Here is a 17,461-nt window from a genome sequence, read left to right on the forward strand (position 1 = left end):
CTGTACATGGAGGGGGGAGGGGCTTGATGACATTGATAGTGCTTTTTGGGCTGTAGCCAGTGCTGAAAGGCTTTTTTTACAGCAGTCACATCCAGTTACTGCAGAAGGTCCTGTAAATAATAAGCAAAGCCCAGTTTTGCAGCCACCACACTGGACTTAGCTACTAAGTAATGAGTAACAGGACAGGAGACACATCCCTACAGCTTAAAAAAAAAAGTGACTTTATTCCATGACTGCTTTGAGACATTCATTAGTGGTGGCCCAAGAAGTGAAAACAAACTGACTACAGTACCAGGACAGGAGCTGTTTTTAATGGAGACACATTGTTGATCACAATTTATTCTGAAATCATGAGATGCCAGCAACAGAACAGACTGAATCAGCAGGTCAGGCTGGACAAATACTTGATTGTAGCCACAGCTGTTGGCTACGGGCAGCAGCACTGAGTTACACAACAAGGCAACGGTTTCTCTTCTACCTTCCTAACAGAACTGCCAGGTAAGGCAAAGGATGGACAGCTACTGAACTGTGGTATAAACCATGCAAGAGTAACAAATGTGAGAGTAGGTGTGTAATAAATACTTGATGACATTAGAGAAGAAGGAGGAGGAGAGGCTCATTAAAAAAAATTATCTTCTGCAAGACATTAAAGCTATTTTAAGTATTGTCACCACCACAGTGGGCAGTCCAGTCCCATAGTGACTAATTGGTACATGGATCAGTTTTAAAACAATAGCCCTCTGCACATGAGAAGGTTTGAACAAAGTATTTATCCACTTGCTAAAGCTCTGGGGTTAAAGAAGTGATCAGTAATCAACATTTATTTCACACCTAGGCAGAATGGCTAAAACGGAAGACTATTGTTCAGCTGCTTCTTCAACGACTTCAATTCTGCGAGGGCCGTAGAGTAGAACATAAGCTATATGCCAGTCTCCACCCCCAGATAACCTCAAAATGTCTTCAGGTGTAACAATGCTGACTTTGTCATCATCAAATTTAATCCATTCATCTGCAAGGAAAACAAGAGGACCACTTGTAACTTAGGTGCATAAAATTTAAGCTTGCTTAACATCCCCTTTGCTGAAAGGAGCTGTGAAAAGTGGTTAACAGGGCAATTTATTTATTATTTTTTACCTTGTTTCCTTTTAACCCATGACACATAATGCCCAGAGGAACTTGATCTGCCTTGATGAGTTAGCACTGCCTGCAGGTCGTAATAGCCGCAGTTGTTAGAGCCAATATCTGAAGGGGAAAGAAAAAGTGATGTTGAGTCCTGCTTGAACAGCTGCAGTATTTTTAACAGCTCGCAGTCCAGAGATGCATCAGCCAGGCTGCAGCACCATAGCTCTCTGTGCAAAACCCCAGCTACAGCACACTACAAAACCACTGTGAACTAAACCAGCAGCTCTCAGCCACGAGACGACTCTCAGGAAACTGAAGATATTTTGCATTCTCATGAAATAAATATGTACCCATAAGAATTACTGATGTAATGCACAGGGTGAGTGCTTTGGACTTTCAGGCTCCAAGCCCGCCCAAAACTGAGGCAACACCAGCACCACCACAGCACTTTTAGAAGTCCAGTTTAAGTTTTTGTTTGGATTTCAGCCTTCTACCACACACACTGACAAGGCAGCGTGCAAAACAACTGCACATTACATGCAAATGTCTTTTGATGTGCCTGTCTTCTGTTATCACCAACTTGTCAGATGGATGGCAATTATGCCTTTCACTATCTCAACATTTTGGTTTACCTAATCTTTCCATTCCTGTCAGTCTTTGAAGAGTAATTTTCAAAAGCATTAAAGAGACAGGGTTCTCAAAATAGTCCTACCATCAGGTACACTTAAACACAAATAAACAGAAAGTTACTTTAAAGTAGATTTGCTTCCCTGTACTCACCATCAGGAAAAGAAAAGGGTTCATATTTAACTTCTTTCTGTGCACCATCACTTTTACTAGACTAAAAAAGAGAGTAAGTTGAATTAATGTGGAACAGTCTAATAAAAGCTCTATCACAATCACATCAAATCCCAAGTCTCCATTAAATTAAGTACATTTCTAAGTCTAAACATTTTTGTTCAACTTGAAAGCAGTTCATTGCTGTATTTTTTAGGTGGACATACAAAAGCCTTTTCTGAAGAAGACCAGTTTTAAAGCAAATATATAACCATTTTAGCACAACACTGCCTGCAGTGTTCACCCACGAGATTTATGGGTTTGTTTATGAAACAATTCTGCAATTGCAGATTTATTCCTTGGTGAGGGCTTGGTAACAGCAGAAGTGGCAATAAGAAAATACCAGAGACAGACTGTAAGTGCCAATACATTCTGTTCAAAAATAGCACTCTTTCCTTGTTCCCATCTGTGTAAGAGGGGATGCAAGCCTTATCCAAATGCTTAAAAGAATTTGCTATGAGTTAGGCCAGGAAAAATACCAGCAAACTTTAAAAAAATGGCTAAAACATGACAGTTTTAGCTCATTTGCTTTTGTCTTCATTAAAGACAGGGAAGTCAATCTTAGAATTATGTAGACAGGATAAGATATGAGACTATTTTCCAAGTTTTTACAGTTCTGACTTTAAGCTCAGTAGTACATGTACTCTAATTTTACCAGTCAGGCACACAGCAGTGCCTTGTACAACCCTTTCCAGCTGCTGAACAGGGAACAGCTTTCTACACTCCACTGAAGAAGGAGCAGCCACCAAACAGTAATATTTGAAGACAGTAATTTTGTGTAACTTACAGAAAAGTTTTAGGCACAGCACTAATAAACAGAAGTGCTACATTTTAATATATTTAATACCTGCTGTCTGACTACAGCATTTAACATTTCTCATCAAGCAAACACACCAAAGGAGATACTGTATTTTCATGAAAATATAGGATAAAAAGATCTAAAGCTCAATACCAAGGAGTTTGCTATGTAAGAAAATAATATATTAAAGGACATGAAGTTTTCTCTAGTCCTTATTAGTACCCCAATTTCAGATGTATGAATTAGTGAAAGTGTCAGAAGACTTACGTTCTTTGGCTGTTGATTTACTTTTTTGTCTTCTAGATCTTTGAATTTTGATCGATAAGAAACCATTTTTTCCTGCAGGTCTGGCGTACACAGCTCATACACATCCAACATAAGAGGAAATTTGACATCCTAGGAAGTAAAAAACAAAGATTTATTAGCATGGTTTGGTACTCCACATTAAAGCATTCTCCCATGGGAAGACCACACAATCAAATTAAATGCAACCCTCTTCAAACTGATGGCAACCTGACCTACTGGGATTCTGGTGACAGTATTTACCAAAAGAACTACAATGCTTTCACAGAAGAATGTCTAATTCAGTATAAATAAACCGCTATAAATTATTATATTCAGTAAAGACTAATAGTAAATCAGATTCTTTATTGTTAGCTGTCATACTTTTACACTATGGAAATACTTATACAGGCCTAAGGGAGAAGAAAAAAGAAGCATGCATGTAGAATGACAGCACAAAATAACATTTTTGCCCGGGTACGATCTAAACTACCTTCTGAAATAGTTAACATAATAACCTTCAATCCTGATTTCACTTCCTCCTCTTGTAAGGAAGGAGCATCTATCATGATGCTCCTCAGGCAGCCTACGAGGTCTGTCGGCCACGGCCAACAGAAAGCAAAACCAGAACATTCAGCTGTTTGCAGCTGGTTCCTGCATTTGTCCATCAGAAAGCCAGACAACTGAAATAACTAATACAGGAAGTGTCTGACAGCATAAACATCTCCCACCAACATTAGAACACTGTTCAGAGTTTGAAAGCATGGCCCTCTCCTTATTAAACATTCTTCTTGGAACCACCGAGAAAAGACCAAAAGACATTTACTTTATTGTCATGATACAGTATTAGCAGTACTGGGACAAATTCTCTTCTGCCCCTCACCTCCCTCCTCAGTCTATTAGTTTGGGTAGTGTAGTTTGCCACACACCATCACAACTGGGAACAAAACTACTGGGTACTTGAGCAAAAAAACTGCACTCAATGTTTTTAAATGCAATTTAAAGGCAAACAACTTAGTAAGTAGTCTTCAAGTCCTCATTGTCTACCTTTAATAAAAACTGACAGAAAACATAAAGAGGAATGAAACTTTAATAGGCAGAAAACTTACCTTAAGAACTTTTGCATTCACAGATTCTTTCTCTTTGTAAAAAAATCTAACCATCTGAATAGTCAGGTATGCTGGCAAGCGACTAATTTTGGACTGTAAAGAAAAAACAAATTAGAAAAAGCTATTACTTTAAATATTCACAGATTTTTTTTACCTTAAACACTGGTCATCCTAAATTCTATTATGTCTATTCTGGGAATATATTTGCACAGAAACCCACAGGAATAAAACAAGGTCTCCTTTTTTGAAGTTCTGTCTTAAATTTCCTGGTAGTGGATACTCAGATGCTTTATAAACATAAATCACATGGTGTCACAGCAATAACTTTGTGGCTTGGAACAGAAAACTGACAATTAAAGGAACTGTAAAGAGCAAGGAAAGTACCACTCACAGATTTGATATAGAGTGCATTTCTCTGCAGTGTTGGAGAGAGTTTGGTGATTTCCTCCTGAAGACGCTGTTACAAGAAAAAGTAACACATGTTCATCATAAAACACAGCTTAGAGAAAAGCACAACAGGGGTAAACAAACATAAACTAAATCTTGTTCTGCCAGTCTCTTCTGTTGCTGTCAGCCATTACAACACATAAGATTTTGAAATTCCTTGGCAGAAAGGACCATGCCCATTCATTCCTTCAGCTCCAGGCTCATTCCTGAGCCTTGACAACACTGAGTTTCTCTCTGCAGAAAATTCTGCCTCACAGGAGTAGAACTCACAATTGGATTTTATTATTAATTGTATCTGGACTTGGTTACAAATGTATTATATCATGCTTGGAACACAACTGAAGAAAATCTGAAGTTTCCTGTGAGAAGAATATTTGCACATCTCCCAGCTCTCAGTCTCAAGCAGCCAGAGCTGCATCTAAATTGACAGCTGGTGTCTCCTAACAAAATTCCAGGAAAGACTAGCTTGGTTCTTAGTGTTGCAATTCTCTTGCTCCAGGCAATCTAGCATAAGAATTGTAGATTTTTTTTGGCCTGAAAGTGAACTTTCTTTTTTTATAGTTTTTTTTCATTTGTGAGCATTAGCTATTTTATCCTACTTTTCCTTCTAAATTCTGTTAGGAAAAAATAGAAGACAAAGAGATACAAAGATTATCTGAGAATCACACAACTTGGGTTTTAGTCCTGTACAAACCAGATCACTGCCCTAGTCTTACACAGTTACTACAAAGGTTTTACAGTAGCTCCTCTCCTTTCTACTTCAGACTCCCCAAAAAGCCTTTACAATTTCAAAATACAAACATACATAAAAATAACAGAGGAGTTTTAATTTAAAAAAGTTTTAGAATTGTTATCTGATGGAAAATAACACCCCCATCAAAATCTGCAAAATCAAGTTTAGTTGTTACATCATCTGGTGAGGTTTTATTTAGGAACCAAAATGCCACCCTACTTTCAAGCTGACTTTTGGACCTTTTTGAAACTTATTGCTGTATAAATCATGATACTGCTGAGTCTGGAGCGAAACCCAGCTGAAGAAACAAGGAGCAAACTGCCTTGCACTTGGTTACCTGCAAGGGGAAGACCATGTCAGGGTCAAGATAATGCTCTCCTGAAGTCTGTTTGACATTAACATGCAATTCCCTTTCACAGCCACCTTCCCAACGAACACCAAAAGATTCCTGAAACTTTGTAAAGCTTGGACGGCAGACATCAATTCCAAGTCACAGATTAAATACACTTAGAATTAAGTGCATTTAGGTCACTTACAATTCCAACTGAAAAATATGCAGGCCATTTAGAATTTGAATTCAATAAAAGTTGCAATAGCTTACCAATTTTAGTCCTGTAAACAGGTATTTCACTTCTTGATTGATAAAGCAGCTAAGCTGAAGGAGATTCTCCTTTCCTTTAGTTACTTCTTCTTCTTCGGCTTCTGTACATTTCATGCTTCACAAAATTAAGGAAAACCATCATGCACCAAGAGCTGAACTCCTACTCTAGTGAAAAGAACATGCCAGGCAGCACAGCAATTTAGGTAATTATGTGCTTTGTGTAGACAGTACTTTTCCTTCTCATAGTACAAAAAAGATTTGAAGGAGCCCTTCCTTCAGACCAATCTGCTCCTTCCTGGCTAAGGACAAGGGGCAGCAGGGGCAGACAGCACACCAAAAAAAGAAAAATATGTCTTTGATCACCATTTAAGCTGAGGCCTGCTTTTTCTTTCTTCTCCCCCATCACCACCCAAGCCCCAGGACACAGAACACATTAACTGGCTGCCAACACCCAGTTACAAAGCTCTCCTCCAACATTACACTCTATTGTTGCTTATGATTAATAAAGTTCTTCTACTGCTGCTGCTGGCCAGACTTCCTGCTTCTTTCAACATGCAGAGCCTCCTTTCTCTGCCTTGTATCTGTTCTCTTCACTGAAATAAAATTAATTCCTTCATTATTTTCTACACATTTCTTTTAATTGTTCTGTCTGTCCTCTCCTCTTTTCATAGTTTTAGCCCAATGCTTTTCTCTCATCCATCTCCTTCCAATCAGGTATTTTTCTGACTGTAGCTATTCTACAAATGCTGCTGTAATTACACTTATAAAGTGTAAAACTCTTCTAACAGGTCTTCTTGCTGATACTGGTCTATGCATCATTCCTCTTAGCTACACATTCCAAGACTCCCAACTAATTTAAGGACAACAAACGTCACAGCAGAGGGAGAGAGATGCAAGATTCTTACCTTAAAAAAGGCCTTTATTCCTCATTACTACCAAGCCATGAGATACAGTACGTCATCTAAGGGGATGTTTCCTTATTTCAGACAAGCAAAATGCACAGTGTATAATTCTTTCTAAAAGTGGTGCTCAGTTTGATGACAGCCAGGATTTTGGGGTGGAGAAATGGGAAAAGAGTAATACTTGCCACGAGATGTGTGCCCCATGTGGTAATATCCTCTTTTTCTTGCTATAAAGAACCCACTAGAAAGCTGTCAGCTGCATTTATTTCTTACTCATACAACTGTGAACACCTAATTTATTTCTTAAGAAATCAATCAAGCTACCTTTTGTACATCTTTAGTATACCAGGTATGTCAGCAACACACCCTTACAAGCCAAAAAAGATGATTTAGGACAACAATTACTTTTAGATGGATAAAGCATGTCAGCACCCTTGAAGCTGCTAAGTACCAATCTTCTCTGGGGAGGAAATGTGCTACTGAAATTCAACAAGGGCTTTTTTTCCTGTAGATCTCCATTACCATTCTTTCTCCCCACATCATCCTCTCTCTCAAAGCATATCCAATCTTAAAGCTAAGTTCTGTGTACTCCTGCACAACATTATGACCCTCTTCCCCAAGCTACACCTTCATTTTCCATACTATTCTGAACAATGCTTTTCATCCTCCCTGAACTCAACTGCTAAAGTGTGAAATCATCCTTGTTTATATCTTGCCTTAGTCTTTAGGATACGCTGTTTCAAATTCAATGCTGAAGAATTGATCAATTAAACTCTTCTTTTTAGAGGATGCTGCTGTAGCTCCGGAGTCTGTCTGTAAAACAAAATCTCTTATGATGTAACTTTAAATACAACGTAAATAGTCTTCTCTACAGACTAAATAACCCCTTTTATTTAGATTCTTTAAAGCCTATTCCTTCATCTTTCTATAAGTGCATTTCTCCTAGTCAGTCAATCTTCTTACACAGCATAAAAGTTTCAAAATAAATATGCTTATAACATGCTGCTAAAACTGAAGCCCATTAACAAGCAAGATCAAAAATTCGTAAATCCCTGGCCCCTTAACTTAAATCTATCTAAAGTTTCAGGATAGTTTTCCAAGGCTCTGCCAAGACTCTCCAGAAAACAGTTGACAGAGAAAAGAGAAAGCTGTTCCGGTAAAATCTCGGCAAAAACATTGAGCAGTTTCTTGTATAAGGTTAACAGTTAAAGTTAAAACTGTATTATGATGTAACTTTAAATACAACGTAAATAGTCTTCTCTACAGACTAAATAACCCCTTTTATTTAGATTCTTTAAAGCCTATTCCTTCATCTTTCTATAAGTGCATTTCTCCTAGTCAGTCAATCTTCTTACACAGCATAAAAGTTTCAAAATAAATATGCTTATAACATGCTGCTAAAACCAATCTGAAGCCCATTAACAAGCAAGATCAAAAATTCATAAATCCCTGGCCCCTTAACTTAAATCTATCTAAAGTTTCAGGATAGTTTTCCAAGGCTCTGCCAAGACTCTCCAGAAAACAGTTGACAGAGAAAAGAGAAAGCTGTTCCGGTAAAATCTCGGCAAAAACATTGAGCAGTTTCTTGTATAAGGTTAACAGTTAAAGTTAAAACTGTAGCACACTTTTTTTCAGAAAAAAAAAAAAAAGTTCTTATGTGTTGAATTCACAGGTTATCAGGGCCAGCTGCCACATACATGAGAGGGGTTCACAACCAGCTTGGTGCAACACTGCCTTACACAGCCCTAAGGGCAAGGTTTCCTTTAGCACACTCCACTGCATCACTGACAGCACCATGGTAGCATTATGCTGATCAGAGACATCAGAAAGCAATTTCTCTATTCCAGACATATGTTAAAGAACTCACAAACAGGTAATACTTAAAAAAACATATGTGAAATACTATAAATCCTTATTCTGGTTAGAGTAAGACTACAATTACCTCCATAATTGTATCACCTTCTATGCCTTCCAGCTTCTGCTGTAGTACCCTCATCATCTGCACCCAGCACTCATTGGCATCCTAGGAAGGGAGCACAACATTAAATCTGACTACAAGCACTATGATTTAGTAACATTAAACCCATCAATTATAAAGCCAAACGTGAGGATTCATTAACTAAGAATTTCTCCCAACTGACCATGCATTCTCAAAATTAGCACTTGATATTACGTTCAACTTCTATGCAACTTTTCTACAGAAAAACCACCCCACTTTACTAGGAGCAATTATTTTCACAGGAGAAGGAAAGTCTTAAAATATTCTTGTTCTCAACTTCCAACATACTACAGAATTTTAAACAATAAGCTAAAAATTGGTCTTTACCTGTTGAAGGTACTGGCCTTGATCACCTTTCTCTGCAAACTGTGGGAAGGCCATATGTAAAAACTGCAGGAGAATGATAGGTGGGATACTGGAGGAAGTTTTATCCATGGAATCAAACAAGTCTCTAAGAGCTTGAAGAAAAAGTGAATGCTTTGAGAAGTGAAAAAACAATTCAAACACAGCAGGAAGTGCAAAAAGAACAGTAAAACAGCAACAACATTTAAAGACTGATCATTTAACAGTGTCCAATTTGATCTTTCCAAAGCAGAACCAAATTTCCAGGTGGCATAACACGTGCACCTATGATCTCCTTTCTGAACACAATTGTGAAAGTATAAAGAGGGCAATTCTGAGAATTGGGCTCATATTGCCTTTCCTGGCTGCTAACAGGAGAAAAAAAAAAAATTGAGCAATTAAGATTTTGTTTGGAATACATCTGAGGAACAACATTTTCACAAGGATATTGCCTTTCCTGGCTGCTAACAGGAGAAAAAAAAAATGAGCAATTACAATTTTATTTGGAATACATCTGAGGAATAGCATTTTCACAAGAGAAACCAGAAGGCATTCACAATCTTTCCTCTAGAGCAACTTAAGTTTCACCAGCTACCAGGAAAAAAAACTTTAATAAAATATCTAAGAAATACCCATGCTTAAGACCCAGGAAAACAAGTATGTGTATGCATGTGTGCAGAGAGCTCATAACTATGTGCAATCCAATGAATGATACTGGCTGCATGACAACACACATGGCTTTCTTTTTTATCCCATACTCTAGCATATGTTTTATCTACCCAAGTTACAGCATTTTAAATCCACAGATCACTTCAAAGGTACCTGTTAATCCTCACAACAACCCTGTGAGGTAGGCAAAAATCTGCATGGTCACTAATTTACAAGTGAAGAGACTAATGAATTGTTCTCTCCAGTAAGTGAATATAGGTAAGATTACAGGGAACCAAAGTCAGTTGCTTCCTCTTTTAGAAATGTCTTCACTGACCCTGATAAGAGGTCCAACTGACATGACACAGCAATTTAAAAAAAAAAAATGCCATAAGTGTCATGCAGGAGTTCCTGAACAGCTCAGGACTCAAGAATTAACTACAAATTACTTAAACTATTAAAATTCCTAAGAAGCAGAGCTGTCACCTTAAAAAGAAAACAAGGGACACAAAGTAAAGGCAGTGAAAAGGGGAGGGGCAGGCATGGCTGTATAGAGTAACCATTGAACTTACCACCCCAAAATTCGATCAGCAGGCATACCCACAAACTGGACCTTTCCTTCCTTATATTGTTTTGTTTTTCCTTAAATGGACTGGTAGAAATCCCAGTGTCCTGGCCCAGCATCTTAGTGGGGCAATGAAATAGAGTAAAAAAAGAAAAAGTGGACAAGTAGTACCCTTGTTCAAGTGTAAGGGGTCTAACTAGAACTCTAGTTAGAGCTTGAAGATACGGGGCCACTGTGAGCTCCCACAGTGTGAGCACCCAGACCACCACAACAAAGAGTAACTTCTGTTTTGAAGACTCTCCTTTCCATTCCAGTTAAGAAATCTGGAGCTTTAGGGCAAAGGCCAAGACCACTGATAAAGCATCAGTTTCCATCGTAACAATAATGCTCAGCCAATAAATCGTATTAAAAAACACCAATGAGATACATATCCCCAGGTGTATGGTGTTAGCCTACCACTACATGAAACAAAGAACTAAAGTATTTCTATACAAAGTGATCAAATCAATAGATGGATGGATGGAATCTGCTCTAGGAAGTTCCAATTATTTCATGCCTACATGTAAAACAATTAAGAGATACAAGTTGTTTCTATCTAAGCCTACATCACTCTGAAGTATCTTTTCCTTAGCCTGCAGCCTGATAATGTGCAGAGATAAATGCCTTGCAGGCAGGGGCAGAATAACCTTTAAAGACAAAATGAATCCTCCAGTGCCAGCAGGTCTGACATTCCTAAGGCATATGCACTAAAGAACAGTTTTAACTGCAAATTTCATCTGCAGCTAGCAGGAAATCACACACTTGTCTAAAGCCCTGTTTTCTACTCTGAACACCAACCTGCAGTAATGTACTGAGCAGAGGCCATTTCTCCTGAAGCTCTTAAGGCACCACCATACCTGAAAGGGAAGAAAAATAATTTGCATGCAATTAAACACAAACAGGAAGGACAGCTGGGTTTTTGAAGCAGGCAACAACTGGATTCATTTAAAGGAAATCTATCACCAAGCCAGAAGTAACCAAAGGTAAGATTCACTCACATTTACCTCAATGTTTCAGCTACTTTGTAAGAAAGGAAGCAAAGGAAAACGGGCATTTTTCAGACAGTAAAGGCAGACCAAGAAGTCTGGCTACATCACTGCTGCTTCCCTAATCCTTTTGCTCAAAGACTCGTTTTATTTTTAAAGAAACTGAGGAAGTCTAAACACAAGCTATGCCATTTCTGAAACATTTGCCATGGCCTCTTCAGATACATGGGAAAAAACACCTTCAAGGACGCCATTTCTGAAATATTCGCCATGGCCTCTTCAGATACATGGGAAAAAACACCTTCAACACCTATTTAAATAACAAGATGGCAGATGAAATGCACACAAGCTTGCTTCCTCCCTCCACAGCAGAAGTAAAACAGTGAGAGATGAGATGTTTTCTTGGGGAAAGTATTTCCTACATCAAAAAGGCACGGGAGTCCACCTGTATGACAAGAACTTACCACTCTTCTTTGAACTCCTAATTTAGCAGCTGGATGAGGAACAGATGGACTCCCCAAAGCCTTCAAGCCAAAGGAGGATTTCATATATTCTCTAATCTCAGACTGAATTTATGAAATTCTGACCATTGCTAGATGATGAGCAGGAAACTTTCCCCTGACATGCTACAGAACAGGGAGGAGCTCCTTGGGGAGATCAGCAGAGCAGGCTGCGAGGAAAGAAGCTTAACAGCTGTCCCAAGTGAGTCCTTTCACACCTCTCCCACTGCCATGCACCCTATAGCCTTCCATGCTGTCATCAAGCAGGGAAGACCAAAAAAAGGCTAAATCTCCAGGGAAAAACAGAGCTTGAATCCGAGTGTGAATCTGACTTCCCACAGACAATACGGCCACATCTTGTATTGCAGTCTGCCAGTTTCACAGGCTACATTTTGCTTTTTGAAGCAAATGTTCAATATTCAGATTCAGGGCCATAACTCAAGAGTCTTTCATACAGAAAGAAGCAGACTTTCCAAAAATGCTAACACTGATAGTGTTAGCATTTTTCAACAAAAACCCTGAAACCAAATTTCTGTACTTCATGAGTAGTTCTCAGTGCTTAATAATTAAGGTTCACCTGCTAACAGAATGAAAAACTGTTTATACCTATTTAAATAACAAGTGATTCTGTAATACAGACTATACAGCTGGGTACCACGGAATCAAGAAAGCAGGGCATTTTAAAGGAATCAAATGAAACCTAAGACAGCAATAATGCTCTACCTAACTCTCACTTTTTAAAAATACTCAATTGTTTTCTTATTACAATTCATCTGGAGGACAAATTCAGGCCACATTGGCAGGTATTCTTTTTTCCTTCAACATTCATAGCTTTCAAGTTTCTTGTATATTCCTTATTAAAAAAAAAAAAAACAACCAACCAAAAAAAAACACTAGCTATTTTCACATTTCAGTCTAGAACAGCAAAAATAAACAAAAACCAGAAAAGTTAACCTACAATCAGAACAAATTAGCATACAAAACAAAATTCCATTAAGATTTCTTAAAACTTCCTGCTGTACCTCCAAGTAGCAAATGTCAGAATTTCTCAGCTGAAAATACTGTGCAATAGAGCCATTGCAGGAAATATTCCTCAAAGGAACAGGACTTCCATATGATTCTTTTATGCAGAACAGGACCATAAAAACTAACAGCAAAAAAACAGGGTTAAGAGTTCAGTAGCTTATTTTAGAATTTTAAACTGGTCTTGATAGGAACTACTTTCTAGCTAAGCAAAACACATTCTCTCTATTAAAAGCCAGTTCCAAGAAACACAAAGCCTTAACTTCTTCATTAAAGTACACACACAGCCATAGGATAAATTTTAATTGATCATTCTGTTAATTTTGAAGAGACCGAAAGAGTAACAGATTGTCATGATAATCTATACCAGTATTAAGATGACCACTCTGCAAAATATCTACTTCATAAGCTAAAGGAAACATTTTAGTCACGGTATTTTTGTCCTACCTTTTAAGGGCCTCTTTCACTTCTGGCACTGAGCGGATACACTGAACCGTAGCATTCATGTAGCAAGTGTTGCCAAGGTTTGTCAATCCACATGGCAATTCCATCTACCAAAAAAATTCACAAGGGTGCTTGAAGGTCAGAGAGAAGTGGCAACCATTTCTGCACAAATACTATAATGTGACATTAACGTCTAAGCACATGAATTACGCATAAAACCCGGATTATTCCATCAAACATTATGAGGATTTCCAGATTCACTTTATGATTGTATTTATCATTACACCATTTGATACTTTTAGGGAACATTCAGGAATGCTTTGGGGTTTTTTCTATGCGTGTTTAGTTTAACGAATATGTTCTTCAAGCATGCAATTATTCAGAAAGTTCAACTCTAATCCCATTCAAGTTTTGACCTTAAAATTCTATTTCCGTGAAATTTCCACATGAACACATTTGTACAAAACACTGATGTTTTAATCAGAATCAGTTTTCAGTAAAACTCTGAAAATGATGGAGTTCATAGTTGGAAACAAAAGCATTGTTTAAACTCCTCTCCAGAAATTTGCAACAGGTCATTAACTTGATCTTTTCAGGCAACTTGTGAATTTCTGAAGTTTTGATCAATGTGAAGGCCAACTAATAGTAAGCTAACCAGTTTCAGAAATAACTATAAATCACCATGTAATAGAATTTTTCTTTTTCTTTAATCCTGAATACTTAGGTATTTGTCAGGGAAAAACACATAGTTTAATGAAACCGAAGTCGTACTGCATACTAATACCAACAAATTATTTTAGGAAGAGAGAACTCATTCATCATATCTCACAACTGAACACATGCACTGCAGACAACTGAATTTTGATGTGTAACAAAATTTCCATGTGACCAACTTTTTCAAAATGTTATCTGACAGTGAAATCATGTCCTTGCTTGCCTGTCAGTTATCTCAATGTCTGTGTATGGGGTTACTCCAAAATACATAGATACCCTTCACCTGCAGGTGGCCTGGAAAGCACTAAATCCTGAAGCAAAAACCCAGTGCTGAACTACAGATCCTTTTTCATACAGACATGCATAAAAGTATTTCTGTTCTGCATGCACAGCTGACAACAAACAAACAACTGTTAAGTATGACAAAACTTGCAGTTCAAATGACTTGTGAGAAAATTAAGGCTTTCAAGTTGTAAAAGAGGAAATTCAGGAGTTACTTCATTAAGAAAATAATAATTTTGCTCTTTCAGACTTTACATCCACAAAGCAAAACACGTGTCAAACTTAGTTTCGTTTTCCACGAAGCTGACTCAATACTAGTAACATGGACAAACAAAACCCCAAATACACCCCGCCCCAAAACAAACCCTAGTTTCTCCTCACAGATATGAAAGAGGTGGGAAAAAAATTGCCTATCTAAGAGGTCTTGTTTAGACAAAGTAGAGGACACTGATGCAGTACGGGCAATAAAACTTCATCTTTAAAAACATCAGCAATGCTATTTTCAGAAAATCTACTAAGCTGCCTGCTCAAAGGAAAAACAGCACTAATTGTATGACTTTTAAATTAAATCCCAGATTTCTTTTCACTGCTCCCAGTTTGGTCATCAACGTGAATTTGTGATTCCTGAAGATGCTAAACAGACACTACAGTTTCAAAACCCACTTTTAAACAACTGCAAGTATTTAAAAGTTTGCCATTACTCAAAGGTTTACAAGAAAGTGAAGTTGCAAACATGCTTACAGCTGAAGCCAACTGCTCCTCTGTCATGTCCTCCACGAAGATGGGGCGAGCAACCGGCTCTTCTGGCAGCGCGTCAGCGGAGCCCATCATTAGTAAGGTCATCCCCTGGAAACACAGTGAAAGCAGCAATGAATGGCTAGGGACACTTATTTCCACTCAAACCCTTAAGCTCTTAACATACTTCAGCTATTTCCCCAAAAATAAACACAGCTGATTTATTTATTTATTTATCTCTTAGTTTAACAGAACCAATACACTGCACTACTGTGACTTCAGAGCATACCTCAATTCCTCATATCTAGGAAGTACCTATTGAAACAACTCCACAGAATTATCCATGGTAGATGTTTCCACTGAAGCATCTGGTAAGGCTAGTGAGCTTGCCTGGCAAGTTCTGGGTTAAACCAGTTGAAAAGTGAAAAATAACCTAAGCTACCACATCAGTTTAGACATGAGAACTAACATTTATGGGGTAAAAAAAAAAAGTCAATCAGGTTTCCATGCTTGCTGAACTAGCATAATATGAAAATTAGTCTTTTACTATTCAACAGGAGCACATCTACACAATAAGATCTGTCAAAGAGGAGAAAATTGCTATCTGGAGACTTGAAACATACAGTGCTAAGGAAAAGGATGAACAACAGAATGAAGAGAAACTGCTTTGACAGTGTAAATAAATCCCTAGAACTTGTATATAACATTATTAAAATGAACAAAAGCAGCTATTAGCACAACCACATGCAGAAAAAGACAAGAATATTATGTACTGCATCTTTTGCTGAATAACTTTGCTACAATAGCTACAGCTAGAGGCTGCTAACAGACACTTGCAAAATAGTTACAAGGGAAAGAGCAATGCTCCCTAATTCAATTTCCCCAGTGAAGAACTGGAGTAAAACCCGTAAAGCTGCTACAAGATGTTACAAGAGACGTACAGTAACGAAAATGACACAAAAAAAATCCCCAACAAAAACCTGTGGGATTCCCTGATGCAATATTATACTTGCAAGCAACATAAACACAAACACTTTCTGGTTTCTTTTTGAACTAGCTGAAGGTATGAATTACCATTACTAATGGTAATTTTGTTTAAAAACAGCACTGTTTAACAGAGGAGAGCACATTTCAGCAGGCTGGTAAAAAAGGACTTCAGCAGAGGTGTAACTTCAGCATCACCAAAACATCTGTCCATGCTGGAGATGTGCAAGGACAAGGGTCTGCACACAATGCCCAGGTTCACCAGATCTCTCTAAACATCATCACTTATTTTTATGGTCACAGATAAAACAGCATTGCTTTGATCCCGAACATTTATTGTCTGGAATAAATATATGCACTAAAGTACTCCAGAAAAGATGGTAAGAGCTCCCTACTGATGCAAAAAAAGAAGTTGCTTCATAAATCAGTGGTGAGACCTTTCTAAGCAGGCTTACACATGACATTGATAAAATTATTTTTCATCAAGGTATAACTTTTTTAGATAGCACTGCCCATTCAAACAGAAACAGGAAGCATTTTGAAGTCTTTCTTTAAATGCCAAAATAAAAAATTAGAATAGTAAAATTTAGTTATTGCTCAGAACTTACATTCTTTATTTTTAGGTTTCCCCAGTCATCATCCTGTGAAATAAAAAAAAAGTTAAGTTAATTATCTTGTAGCAAGATACTTGTAGCAAGTCTTTTCATTAATATTAATCACATTTCTAAATATACAATTGCGTTTCATCCAAGGTTACACAATATTAACTATTTACATGTTATCAAGTCTTGTCTGACTAAAATAAAAAGCAGCCAAGTTATGTTTTCAATAAGGTTTCTCATGCGTTGTTCAACATTGCTTAAATGTAAGGCAATTTTGCTGCAAAAAGTTGCTATGTCTCATTACACCACTAAGTCTCCAGCACAGAAGCACCCAAGAATTTCTATTGAACAAGCTAGAAAGAAAAAACCTGCATTCAGATTTTGAACATAAAAAAGTAACAAAAAAAAAAATCTCACACCAAGCTGTGTTTTGTATAAATAAGTCAAGAAGTGCAGTCAGTTTAACACATACAACCAAAGACCTTCCGGAGGAACACCCAGAAACATCGTCACTGTTCATGTTAACACATAACAAAGTTAGACATAATATAAAAAATTGATTTCTACCTTCAGAGTTCCTCCTTTAACCATAACCTTCTGTCTGGCAGGCTGAACTCCAGTCAGTGCAAATAACTGGGCTTTGAAGACCATTGGAGGCTCGTCAGTGTTCAGCTCCACACCATCGAATTTCTCTTTTCCCCATTTCACATTCACTGCAAACAAAATGTTTTGAAACTTGATTATTTCCTAATACTCAAGAATGCAA

General features: G+C 37.7%; 1 protein-coding gene across 1 annotated transcript; it reads right to left on the reverse strand.

The window, feature by feature from the left end:
• Positions 1-323: 323 nt before the first annotated feature.
• USP14 (ubiquitin specific peptidase 14) lies at positions 324-17,412 on the reverse strand. Its single transcript, XM_039706020.1, has 15 exons — positions 17,263-17,412; positions 16,702-16,734; positions 15,116-15,220; positions 13,382-13,485; positions 11,224-11,282; positions 9,159-9,289; positions 8,775-8,855; positions 7,566-7,645; positions 5,931-6,045; positions 4,541-4,606; positions 4,150-4,242; positions 3,026-3,154; positions 1,903-1,963; positions 1,135-1,242; positions 324-1,009 (listed from the first exon to the last, which is right to left on the reverse strand). Exons 1-15 carry the CDS (start codon positions 17,344-17,346, stop codon positions 858-860), a joined length of 1,401 nt encoding a protein of 466 aa, XP_039561954.1. The 5' UTR covers positions 17,347-17,412; the 3' UTR covers positions 324-857.
• Between the last annotated feature and the right edge of the window lie 49 nt (positions 17,413-17,461).

The sequence above is a fragment of the Passer montanus genome, unplaced genomic scaffold, assembly GCF_014805655.1.
Source record: "Passer montanus isolate IOZ18808 unplaced genomic scaffold, ASM1480565v1 scaffold19, whole genome shotgun sequence".
Lineage (NCBI taxonomy): Eukaryota > Metazoa > Chordata > Aves > Passeriformes > Passeridae > Passer > Passer montanus.

Coding starts and splice junctions, on each gene's coding strand:
- USP14 (XM_039706020.1), bottom strand. CDS start 17,346: ATGGTCTTCAAAGCCCAGTTATTTGCACTGACTGGAGTTCAGCCTGCC. Junction 9,290..11,223: donor TGCTCAGTACATTACTGCAG/GTTGGTGTTCAG, acceptor TTTTTCTTCAAG/CTCTTAGAGACTTGTTTGAT. Junction 1,964..3,025: donor TAAATCAACAGCCAAAGAAC/GTAAGTCTTCTG, acceptor TCTCTTTTTTAG/TCTAGTAAAAGTGATGGTGC.